The sequence below is a fragment of the Cervus canadensis genome, chromosome 4 (genome assembly GCF_019320065.1).
Source record: "Cervus canadensis isolate Bull #8, Minnesota chromosome 4, ASM1932006v1, whole genome shotgun sequence".
Taxonomy (NCBI): Eukaryota; Metazoa; Chordata; class Mammalia; order Artiodactyla; family Cervidae; genus Cervus; species Cervus canadensis.
This window is the reverse complement of record NC_057389.1, coordinates 85929152-85941751: the sequence shown is the minus strand read 5'-3', so window position 1 is coordinate 85941751 and position 12600 is coordinate 85929152. Positions and strand designations below refer to the sequence as shown.

The following is a 12600-nucleotide window of genomic DNA, read 5'->3' as shown; positions in this document are numbered from 1 at the left end:
CTGAGTTATGAGGGAAGATTATAACCCCGTTTTACAGATGGGCAAAGGGAGGGTCAAGCCTACCCAGAGTCCCCAGTCAAAGATAAGTAGGGTGCTGAGAGGGGCCAGTGAGACCAAGCTGTCCAGGGAAACTCCTGCCCTGAGCTGGGTCCAGGGGAAGAGCCAAGTGGCTGGGAGGAAAGGAGAAAGGAGGTGCAGACTTATGCCCTCCCCGCTGTGACTCTGGAGCTGGCAGCTTCCTGCCCTGGGGCTGGAGAGTCTCTCCCACCCCCTCCTGATGGATGGGGACAGCAGAGCACAGAGCCTGATGTCAGGGCTCAAACCCTGGTAGGCTCTGGAGGCCTCTGCCATTAATCGTTCTGGAAGGAGGTGGCCTGAGAGCACCCAGCAGAAACTATGGCCAAGGGCAACCTCCCACACCCCAGGGTCACTCTCTGGGACTTGGTTTCTTTCTTTCTTAAAATATTTATTAAAAAAAAAATTTATTTATTGGGCTGCACCAGGCCTTGGTGGCAGCACGCGGGATCTTCTATCTTCATTGCAGCAAGTGAAATCTTTAGTTGCAGCATATAGGATCTAGTTCCCTGACCAGGGATCGAACCTGGGTCCCCTGCATTGGGAGCACAGAGTCTTAACCACTGGACCAACAGAAAAGTCCCAAGACCTCAGTTGCTTCATTTGAACATGGGAAGAAACTGCCTTCCTGCCCCGCAGGAGACAGAAACAGAAAAGGGGATGAGGGGGGCACTGTGGGGCAACCCCTCCAAGCCTGATTTCAAGAAGTCAGGTGGGAGTGGGCGGGCTGGGCCGTAGGACCCTGCCTCCGGGACTCATCTCCCCTATGGTGCTGCAGCAAAGGCAGGTGAAAGACTGCCTCCTCCTGTGCCTTGGTTTCCTCATCCACAGGGGCCATCTGAGTCCCTGGTTCAAACCAGATACAATGATCCAGGATTTCCTGAATCCTGTCTTATCTTTGGGATGAAGCAGAGGGGTACTCCTTCCTCAGGTGTCCAAGGACAGCAGAAGGGGTCCCATCCAGTTCGTGGCCAGAAACCCAAGGTGGGGCCCCTCGGATGGGTGTGTGTGACCTGAGTGCTGTGTGCTCTGGGGGAAGTCGTGCCCCCACTCTGTGCAGTGTGCACATCCATAAACTGGAGGATTGTGGTCCTCTTTCATGCAGGGAACTGGATGAGCCTCCTACAGCCGTTGTAACAAAACTTAATGGCTTACAACAACCGAGATTCATCATTCAACAGCTCTGGGGCTCAGAAGTCTAAAATGGATTGGCAGTTGGTTCCTTCCGGAGGCTCCTGCCTTTTCCAGCTTCTAGAGGCACTGCATCCCTGGCTCCCTGCCTCTCCCTCCATCCTCAGAGCAGCAACACAGCATCTCCCATCTCTCTCTGCCCTGACCCTCCCCCTCCCTTTTATAAGGACCCCCGAGGAATCCAGTGTCACTCTCATCCTCATCTAATCTGCAACCTTCATTTCCCCCTGTCATGCTACCTAACATATTCACAGGTCCTGGAGATGGACACCTTTGGGGACTGTAACCCTGCCTGGCACCAAAACTGAGGCGTTTTTCTCAGAAATGCCAAGTCATGGAAAATTTGGGAGCACCTGGCATCGGGAACCCTGCTCTGGGTAATGCCAGGGATGCAGGGAGTTTGGCCTCAGCTCCTGCAGTGCTCCAAAAATACTCTTCAAATGAAAGAACAGCTTTAGGATCTGCAGAGGGCCTGACCCCGAGCTGGGGTAGCCAGACGGGGCCACTGTGGGGGTGACACACACATTTGAGGGTGAGCTGAAGCAGGCATTCCCCATTTCTAGGCTGAAGGGGAGGACTGTCCACTTGGGCTTGACGGTGTGCTGGGGATGTTGGGGTGCTGAGCAGATGTTAGCAGGCAACTGCTCTCCTTCATCACAAAGCCCCCCACCCACTCCAAGGGCGGCCATCTTGAGGGGGTCCCAGACACTAGTTCCCCCCAACCCTGCCTGTCTTGGGTGGAGAAGTCCCCAGGGATGTCACTGCTTGTTCCAGCCTGGCCCCTCTGCGGCCTTCCCCTATCCCACCCCAGGGTGAGGCAAGTGAGGCACTGACCCTGAGCATAAAATTTCAGGGGGTGCCCAGATCTCAGTCATCAAGATCAATAGTCTAGGGATCTCCCTGGTGGTTCAGTGGTTAAGAATCTACCTTGCAATGCAGGGGATGCAGGTTCCATCCCTGGTCAGGGAACTAAGATCCCACATGCCACAGGGCAGCTAAGCCTGAACGCCAAAACTACTGAACATGGACATCACAGCTAGAGAGTCCATGAGCCAAAAAGAAAAGACCCGACATTAAGCAATGAAGATCCGTGTGCTGCAACTAAGACCTGATGCAGCCAAATAAAATTCAAAAATAAAAAGAATTTTTAAAAAAGATCACTAATCAACAAATGGAATCAATTCATGCCCCAAGTCCACAATGAACAGAATACCAACCTTTTAAATAAAGATCCACTCTGCCTTGGCATGACCCTGCCTCACTCCCCATACCCTAATGCTGCCCCTCATTCCAACAAAACTTTATTTACAAGAACAGCCACCAGCCCAAGGGCCACCGTTTGCAATAAGATTTTTTTAATATTATATTACAATGTTATTTAAGACATCACTCTGCCAACAAAAGTGCCTATAGTCAAAGGTATGGTTTTTCTAGTAGTCATGTATGGATGTGAGAGCTGGACCATAAAGAATGCTGAACACCGATGCCTTTGAATTGTGGTGCTGGAAAAGACTGTTGATGGTCCCTTGGACAACAAGGAGATCAAACCAGGCAATCCTAAAGGAAATCAACCCTGAATATTCATTGGGACTGATGCTGAAGCCAAAGCTCCAATACTTTGGCTACCTGATGGGAAGAGCAGACTCATCGGAAAAGGCCCTGATGCTGGGAAAGATTGAAGGCAGGAGGAGAAGGGAGCGATAGAGGACGAGATGTTTGGATAGCATCACCAACTCAATGGACATGAATCTGAGCAACATCAGGGAGATAGTGAAGGACAGGGAAGCCGCGCGTGCTGCAGTCCATGGGGTTGCAGAGAGTCAGACCCGACTTAGTGAGGAACAGCAACAACAAAATGTTATTTATCTTGATTACTGGGGTATTTTGTTTTGTTGGCATCACCTTAAATTCTGTGCCTGAAGTGAGTGCCTTGCTTGCTGAACCCTAATTAATCCTGGATTGGAGCTGTGGCCTGGCTGGGTGACTACCCCTCCCCCTGCCCCAGGGTCTTATGAAGGGAAGAATAAGAACTGGTAATCAGCAGGGGTTTGGGCAGTGAGGAGGCCATTTCCTCAGTACCTCTGGTCCAGTCTGGTCTGCCTGAAACAGTCTAGGATTTGTGGAATCCTTGTCGGGCATAATTCACAGACCCTTCCGCAAGCTCACAGTCCTCCCACTGCATGATTCTGAAATCCACCCAAATCACAGGCTGCCCCATGGATTAAAGACAAAGAACATCCATTCTGTGAATTACAGAAGCTGAGTGCTGCTAAAGAAAAAATATTGAATCAAGTTATGGACCCTCACACTGGAAATGCTGAGGGTCAGCAGGTCAGTGTGGCCCAAAATGTGGGGGACTCCATGAGATGGATTTGTCTCCTTCCACACACCCAGGGGTCACCCAGTAATGCCCTGTAGACCTCTCAGCCCACCTTGGACCTGCTGTGTGACCCTGCGTGGACTCCAGCCCTCTAAGGGAAATGAGATGGTGCAGGAGGAGAAGCTCAGCATGGAAGATGCTCAGACTACAAAACAAAAATGTCTTTGCATCTTCTCAACCACAGTGACTTCTTGGTTCTTCCTCTACAGAGGGGAAGAGGCTAGGTTTCAGAGAGATGCCACTCACGCCTCCGAGCCGGTAGGGTAAGCCTCAGGCCCCCAGACAGTTTAGACAGCATGTACTTAAGTTAGAATTTCACACTGTCTGGCTTTCCCTGGATGTTCACCATTTCTTGATTTTCCATGTATGGCAATTCTACTATTAAATGCCTTTTTCTAAATCAATGCATTAAGGTGGTGGGGGGGAAGGGAAGTGAGTTGATTAAATTAAAAAAACAAATCCAGCTAGTGTGGCTGGAGACAGCAAACAGGAGCCATTTTTCTGTATTTGCTGGAACACAGGAGTGGTGACTGGCCCAAAGTCACACTGCAAGTCACAGAACTGGGGCTCAAACAGAGCAGTACCTGCCAAGGGTCCTGGGATGGGTGAGGAGTAGGGGCATGCATTCTGGGGGCTTCTCAGATGATCCTGCAGAAGGGGAAGTGGCTTCGGAGGAAGTGAAAACCACCGAGGAAAGGTCACCTGGCTGAATTTCTCCTTGAACCTTCACTTCTGAGGTTCCCTGCCTCCCCAAAGGTGGGGGAGTCTTAAAAGCCTCGATTCCCCCCAACCTCTCAGGGCTCGGTCCTCTCGGCTGCCCACCTCCTGTAACCTTCAGGAACTCGGCCCGTCTTCCCTTCTCCTCCCATCAGATTTCAGCCCTGGAGCCCAGCAGCCTTCATGGGGAAGTACTGCAGAAAGGCCCCCTCCCGTCTGGGCCTGTGGTCTAACAGTTGCCCTGGCGTTTCCGGTTCACTGCAGGGACCGGTCAGACAGTCCGAGAGGCCAGGAGCTGCAGCTATTGGGAGTTGGTCCTCAAGGGCCCTCCTGCCCCAGGTCACGCCAGTCCTAAAGGTAGGGCGCTCCTGGAGGGGGGGATAAGGCGGGGGCTGGGCGGAAGCAGCTGCTTTTCAAGGCTGGGGTGACCTAGAATCTAGGTGGGGCAGAGCTAGGGGTCAGGCTGCTGTTGGTGACTGCACGGCTTGAGGGGGCTGAGCTCTGCAGACAAGGCCTAAGTACGGGTCCCTGGGTATTGTCACCGGCCCCCAGATGCTACCCCTGCCCCCTAGATGTCTTGCCCTCCCAGCTGGACATTTTGTCTCTATCACAAGAGTACAAGGTCCTTCCTGCTGCCCGGAAAGGTTGATGGGCGACATTCACCCAGAGAGGTCAAGCAACCCTCCCAAGGGCCTCACAGCAGGGGGGCCCCTCACACATATGCCATCCACTCTGACCCCCCAGCAGCATGAGCAACCTGGAGCCACCCACCAAGATGCCTGGGGCCAACACCCCCACCTGTTCAGCACAGCACACGTACAGCAACCTTGGTGAGAGCCTGGGAGGGGCCCTCGGTGGGCGGTGGGACAGGTGGCCGGTAAGGCAGCCAGAACAGGAAGGCTGGGTCTTTCATTACCATCTAAGGAATCATTTAACTCGATTATAGCAGCTTTTTAAAAATATTTATTTATTTGGTTGTGCTGGGTTGTAGTTGCAATATCTGGCTAGTTCTGGGCCCCCTGCATTGGGAGCACAGAGTCTTAACCACTGAACCACCAGGGAAGTCCCGTATAGCAGCTTTTTAACTATTTTAATAAAACTCTTTGTTTAAAAAAAAAAAAAAGCTGGATCGCCAGTTTCTAAAAATGAGGAAACTGGAGCTCAGAGAGGCTCAGTCACCTGGCCAGAACCAGACAGGAAAGTGGGGGCCGGATGTTTCTCTGCCACTGACTTGTCACTCCTCTGAAGCTTTGTTTCCTTATTTGCAAATTGGAGATGGCATCCTTAACTCACAGGGCACAAAGTAGTTGAGCTTTGGTATTTTCTTTTTTTGGCGTTGCAGTGCGGTTTTGCGGGATCTCAGTTCCCTGACCAGGGATTGAACCCCGGCCCCAGCAGTAAGAGCGCTGGACCACCTAGGAACTCCCTGTTTTTTTCCAGTCAAAAAAATTTGTTTTGGCTACCCCCACCCCACTTCCGTGGCATGTGGGATCTTATTTCCCTGCTCAGGGATGGAACCAGCGCCCCCTGCAGGGGCAACACGGAGTCTTAACCACTGCACCACTAGAGAAGTCACTATTTTTTCCATTTTAGAGATGAAGGAATTATGGTCGAGGGTAGAGTCCTGTGCACCCACTCCCCATGTACTCACGCCCTTCCCCCACTGCTTCCCCCGCCCAGGTGAGGTCCGCATCCACCTGCTGCCCTCCAAGGCCTGCCGCCCACGGACATCTGAGCCCCCCGTGACTGACCCGCAGCCCCTGCCCCCACCCCTGCCCAAGAAGACCCTCACCAGGACCCAGTCCCTGCCTACCCACAAAGCCTCCAGCCCCAGCCTCACTCGAGCAGGGCCGCCTCGGAAGCCCCTTGTGGGGTCCCGCAGTGTGGATGAGAGCCAGGCAGACGACGACAGGGCGGGGCCAGCCCAGCCGCCTGCAGAGCTGCCCTTCAGCTCGCTGGACACCGAACTGGGCCTCTCCCTCCACGACCTGCACCACCCGGAGGCCGTGCACGCCGCTCTGGAGGCCCGCCAGCTGGAGGGTCTCCGCGTCGTGCACGCCCGGCTGCACACCCGGCTCCTGGGGGGCCACCCAGGCCCCTGCCGGCCAGACCACGGCTTCCGCCTCCTGGACAGCTCGCCCTGTGTGGAGAGCGGGGACTACCTCTACTACCGCTTGGTACGCGTGCATGAGGAGGCGTGGCATCTCCTGGCTGCCAAGGTGAGCCCCGCCCCCCGGAGGTTTCCCCAGTTTCCCCAGTTTCCCCTCCAAGGCATAACCCAGGGCCTTCCTTCTCTGGCCTAATTGCTTATTTTGCAGCTAACACCGTCAGTCCTAGGAATCACGTTTCTAAGGTGTGGGGCCACTTACATTCGAGTCACCTGGAAGTCTTGTTAAAATCTCCACAGGCCTTTCAGGGGCTCAGGAATCCGCTTTTTTTTTTTTTTTTTCCTGCCACGGGGCATGTGGGATCTTAGTTCCCCGACCAGGGATTGAACCCGCACCTTCTGTAGTAGAAGCTAGGAATCTTAACCACTGGACCTCTTGGGAAGTCTTCAGGAGTCTGCCTTTGAACTCACTTCCCAGTAAATTCTAACGCTAGAAACCCACTGCCAGCTGATAGATACCACTTTCCATCATCAACATCTTCAACAAAATGTACTGAGCACTGTTCCTTCATGTCCTGTGCTGTTCTGAGGAGATTTCAGCACTTTCATTCAGCTAATCCTCATGCAAGCATCACCATATTTTATTATGGTGCTTCTGTTTTATGCACCACCAAGGGAAAAAAAATTCCTGTCAAATAAATGTGACCACCAAGAGTCAGACATGTCACCATTTTGGAGGAACCTCATCCATTTGACAGATTGTGCTATTATGAACCCATTTTACAGATGGGAGTGTGGAGGAAGTAAGTTGTTGCTAGCTATGAGTTCTTTAGTTGACAGCTTGATCCTCGTTCCATCTCAGAGGCCCCTGGGGAGTTGTTGTGTTGGTTGTTTTGGGGGTTTTTTTGGCCATGCCACATGGCGTGGGGGATCTTAGTTCCCCAACCAGGAATTGAACCTGAACCTCCTGCACTGGAAGCTTGGAGTCCTAACCACTAGACCACCAGAGAAGTCCCAAGGGACTTTATTTTTAAAATACACACTCCCAGTGCCCCACCTCAGCACCTGTGCTTTTTAACCCCTACCCCAAAGTGATTCAAATGTAATCTCCAGAGTTGATGTTCTACTTTCTAGAAGGAGCTTTGCTGACCAGTACTGCAGCTGCTGGCCATGGGTGACTTCTGAGCACTTGAAATGGGGCTGGTCCTGACTGAGGTGTGCTTTGAGTGCCAAATATACACCAGGTCTCAAAGATTTAATATCAATAACAATCATGTAAAACATCTCACTAATATTTTTTTCATTGATGACCTGTTGAATGATAATATTCTGGATATATTGGATTAAGTAAAATAGATTATGAAAGTTATTTTCAAGCTCATACAACTCAATTAAAAAAAAAAAAAAGCTAATGAAAAACTAGGCAGAAGACCTGAAGAGACATTTTTCCAAAGAAGACATACAGATGGTCAACAAGTACATGAAAAGATGATCAACATCACTAATCAGAGAAATGTAAAGCAAAACCATAAGGAGGTATCACCTCACACCTGTCAGAATGACCATCATCAAAAAGACCACAGACAACAAATGTTGGCAAGGATGTGGAGAGAAGAGAATCCTGTACACCGTTGATGGGAATGTAAAATGATGTGGCCACTGTGGAAAACAGTTTAGAAGTTCCTCAGAAAACTAAAAATAGAACTGCATATAATCCAACAACTCTAATTCTGAGTATATATCTAGAAAAAAACAGAAACACTCATTAGAAAATATCTATGTGCCCCCAGTGTTCATAGCAACATTATTTACAATAGCCAAGACATGGAAGCAACCTCAGTGTCCATCAACAGAAGATGTGGAATATATATACAATGGACTACTACTAATCTGCCATTAAAAAAAATGTAATTTTGCCACTTGCAACATAGATGAACCTGGAGGGCATTATCAGTTCAGTTCAGTCACTCAGTTGTGTCTGTTTGTGACACCATCCATGGAATGCCTCATGCCAGACATCCCTGTCCATCACCAACTCCTGGAGCTTGCTCACACTCATGTCTATTGAGTCGGTTATGCCATCCAACTATCTCATCCTCTGTCGTCCCCTTCTCCTCCTGCCTTTAATCTTTCCTAGCATCAGGGTCTTTTTCATGAGTCAGTTCTTCGAAACAGGCAGCCAAGGTATTAGAGCTTCAGCTTCAGCATCAGTCCTTTCATTGAATATTCAGGACTGATTTCCTTTAGGATCAACTGGTTTGATCTCCTTGCTGTCCAAGGGACTCTCAAGAGTCTTCTCCAACACCACAGGAGGGTATTATACTTAGTGAAATAAAAGACAAATCCTGTATGTTTTCAATTACATGCAAATCTAAAAAATTAAACTAGTGAATATTAAAAAGAAGAGAAAGAAGAAAGAAAGTTACTTTCACCTGTTTCTTTTCACTTTTTAAAATGTGGCTACTGGAAATTTTGAACTACACTGTGGCCTGAGCTGTATTTCTACTGAACAGCCCAGCTCCAGCACCTTTGCTGTCACCTTCCTCCTTACCAAGTGGCAAGCACAAGTGATGGATACCCTTTGGCAGGCTGGAAACGTTAGCCGTTAAACACCTCCTCCCTGGTGTACTGTTAGTGTTAGTCACTCAGTCGTGTCTGACTCTTTGAAAACCCATGGACTATAGCCCACCAGGCTCCTCTGTCCATGGGATTCTCCAGACAAGAATTCTCCCACTGAAGTGGGTAGCCATTCCATTCTCCAGGGAATCTTCCCTGACCCAGGTATCAAACCTGGGTCTCCCGTGTTGAAGGCAGATTCTTTACCATCTGAGCCGCCAGGGAAGACTCATAGCATCATCCTCCCAGGTGTAGTTTTCCTTAAATCATGTTGGCGAACAATATCTGAATTAACAAGAACCTTGCTTCTGGAGTGATTAGCGATAGTGGGGCAAGTTGCGGTGGGTGGGAAGGTTTCAGAACAGGTAGAGCCTCTGGGTAAGCTATGCTGGTTTTCAGGGTGGAGGGGCTCTGTGGCCAGGCTCTGAAGGCCCCCTCTGTCCCACAGGTGCCCAAGCCAGGAGCTGAGGAGCCCCACCCCTGGGGCCTGGAGCTACAGTTCTCTCTGCGCCCGCATTTCAACCTCCAGGGGCTGTGCGGCCTGCTGCCCGAGGGTGCACTGCCTGAGGCGCCCTGGAGCGGCAGTGTGGCCCTAGTGGCCGAGGTGCCAGAGCTCACTGTGGCCCAGTGGCTTGTGGAGGCAGGCGCTCGGCCACCCGAGGAGTTCACGAAGACCGTGGCCCTGCTGCTGCTGCAGCTGAGCGCTGCCCTGGAGTGCCTGGAGGCACTGGGTGCGGCCCTGGCCGAGCTGCGGCCCGAGAACCTCCTGCTGGTGGCGCCTCGGGGCTGCACGGCCACCGGGCCCCCGCGCCTGCTTCTTGCGGACTTCAGACGCATTCACCCACGGCCTCCCGGCACCCCTGGCATCCACGCACGGCAGCTGGGCCGCCTGCTCCGAGAGCTGCTTGGCCCGGGAGTGCCCTTGGCCACACCCGTGGCCACAGGCCTGGAGCGTCTGGCGGCCCAGCTGACCCGCGTGCGGCCCTCAGCGGCCCGGACACGCGGCGCACTGCAGGCGCTGCTCTGGGGGCCTGGACCCGAGCTGCGCAGCCACGGAGCCCCACTGGGGTCCTGGCTGCAGGTGCGCCGAACCATGCTGGTCCTGCACCTGGCCGAGCGGGCCGTGGGTGGGGAGGTGCCCGGTCTGGAGGACTGGCTCTGCTGTGAATACCTGATGGAGGCCACAGCGGCCTCAGTGGACCTCGCTCTCAGTCTGCTGTGGGACTGACCTTGCCTGTGAGTGACGCACCTGTTCCAGGGCCTCTCCAAGTGGCAGGCCCCCCTCAACCTCCCAGGGCTGGAACTGGTGGCTGGTGAATCCATCATAGGGTGGACGCCCTCTTTCAGAAGGGACCAACAGGCCAGCAAAGAATGCAGTTGGGAAATTAGGCCCAATCCCCCCCGCATTACCCCCCAGAATGCAGTTGCCCCCTTCCAGGGCTGGGGCCTAATGGCCAGTGCCTGTAGAGGCTTTCAGAGGAGCCCACCCCTCTTCCACGCGTGGAGTCACTGCCAGTTCATGCCTCTCCCAGTGGCTGGAACCCCTCCCACTGCCTTTCAGTAGAAGCCAGGTGCCCTTGTGGTACTATGGTCTGATGGTCAGTGTATCCATGGCAATGTGGACACTCCTCCCAAAGGATCTGGAGCCTGCCCTTGCACTGAGGATGGTGGTGTGAACTGTCAACAGCTTGTCAAGAACTGCTGGAGGCTTCCATGGGGAGAGAGGTCTCTGGAACCTGAGATAGCCAGCCTACCCCAGCAGGGTCTGAGCTCACCTGCCCACATGCTCTCCTGGTTCCCATGCCCACCCCCTCTACTCCCTCCATCCACTGTGGCCTCCTTGCTCCCCCTCTGTGACACTAAATTCTGTCTAGCCACCAAGTCTTTGCACTGGCTGTTTCCTCTACCGGACTTGCTGAATCTCACCTCTTGCAAGCAAATAAAGTTGACCCTCCTGGGCCCTCTCCAGTTCCTGGCCATGCTTCCCACCAAAGCACTTGTCACCACCTGCAAGTTATTTATTCATCTCTTTGTCACCTGTTCACCTCACCCATCAGGTTGAGTTCTGAGGCCCTGCCCATACTTAACACACGCTAAGTGTTTAATAGCATAGAATGATAGAATAAACAAAGTTGTTTACAGACTCATCAGGGACCTGAGGGAGAGAATGAGGAAGTCTCAGTGTGTACTTCTGAAAAGTAGATACAGGAGCCCTGAGGGGTCCCAATGCCCTTGTGTGGGGTCTCCAGTCATGCCCCTTCACCAGCCATGGTGATGCTAGGGGGAACCTTCTAATCCCCAGGTGTAACCTGGTCCCTCCCCTGCTCAGACCTCTCCCATGGCTCCCTAGTACCTTCAAAACACAAGGGGTTTGTCTAAAGACTCCACATGCTGTCCGGCCAACCTCTCCTGGCACATCACCCCTCTGTGTAGGTGCTTTCTGGCCTCCAGACCTTACCCACTGTTCCTTCTGCTGATATACCTCCCCACTATGCTCTGCTTCAGACTCCTGTACATCCTCCAGCACCCCAACCCCAAAGCCCTTTCTCTGCCTGTGCCCTGCCCACACAGACTGAAGTGTGTCCAGCCCTCTCCCCAGACCTTTGAAAGCCAACTCCATCATCAATCAACCAAATATCCCACCCAACCCCCAGATAGACTTGAATCCCTCTGAATTCATTTCTCCTAAGATACCTGCTTTGCAACCTATTTGTCAATCTGCAGGGCACAACCCCAGATGCAGCCAGCAGGTGGCGCTGCGGGGCTGCCGCCTTTGGCCTTCAGCCACCCCCTTACCTCCACCCTTCCCTGGTGGCTCAGATGGTAAAAGAATCTGCCCACAATGTGGGAGACCTGGGTTCGACCCCTGGGTGGAGATCCCTTGGAGAAGTGCATGGCAACCCACTCCAGTATCCTTGCCTGGAGAATCCCTATGGCCAGAGGAGTCTAGCAGAGGGTCTCTCATGGGGTCAGAGTTGTACCCCATGACAACTGGGCAACTAGGCACAGCACCCCCACCCAGTGCAGGGTCTTTGCCTTCTGACTGCCTCAGACCCCACCTCTGCTCTGGTCAGAACACCCACCAGCAGAGCTCCCTCCCCAGCAAGACCCTTAAGAGGGCTGAGGATGCCCACAGCCAAACACCCACCCCTTCCTTCCCCTTCACCCCTGGGAAAGCCCCACTCAGGCCCTGCCCTGCTCCACTTCTCAAGGCCCAGTAAACAGCTTCAGCCTGGAACCAGGCCACTCCAGCCTGCCTCCGTCACCCCAGGGAAGGGCTCCAGGGAAAGGGGAGTGGCAGGCAGGGTGGGGCGGGCTACCAGCTGCCCAGGGGTGGCAGGAAGATGAGGTATGGAGGTAGCCAGGTTGAGCTGGCTGTGGCCAAAGGTGACACCAGGGCCTTACTGCCTCACAACTCTTGCTTGCAAGCACAGCTCCCTCAGCCCCTGGCAAGCCCAAGGCCCCTATTCCCTTGGCCCCAGAGCCCATCAACACCATAGAGCCAACACAGGTC

At 52.9% G+C, this 12600-nt stretch overlaps 1 protein-coding gene across 2 annotated transcripts; it reads left to right on the top strand.

The window, feature by feature from the left end:
• Positions 1–4354: 4354 nt before the first annotated feature.
• Positions 4355–12584, top strand: PEAK3 (PEAK family member 3). Of its 2 annotated transcripts, none has more exons than XM_043466072.1 (4): positions 4355–4720; positions 5111–5193; positions 6044–6582; positions 9535–12584. In XM_043466072.1, exons 2-4 carry the CDS (start codon positions 5112–5114, stop codon positions 10312–10314), a joined length of 1401 nt encoding a protein of 466 aa, XP_043322007.1. In that variant the 5' UTR covers positions 4355–4720; position 5111; the 3' UTR covers positions 10315–12584. The 2 variants fall into 2 exon arrangements, with proteins under 2 accessions (XP_043322007.1, XP_043322006.1); XM_043466071.1 differs by having other exon boundaries at positions 5108–5193.
• Positions 12585–12600: the final 16 nt, after the last annotated feature.

Excerpts from the sequence above, each read along its gene's own strand:
- PEAK3 (XM_043466072.1), top strand. The coding sequence starts at position 5,112 with ATGAGCAACCTGGAGCCACCCACCAAGATGCCTGGGGCCAACACCCCC. Across the intron at positions 5,194-6,043 it reads GCACACGTACAGCAACCTTG|GTGAGGTCCGCATCCACCTG; the intron begins GTGAGAGCCTGG and ends TCCCCCGCCCAG. Across the intron at positions 6,583-9,534 it reads GGCATCTCCTGGCTGCCAAG|GTGCCCAAGCCAGGAGCTGA; the intron begins GTGAGCCCCGCC and ends TCTGTCCCACAG.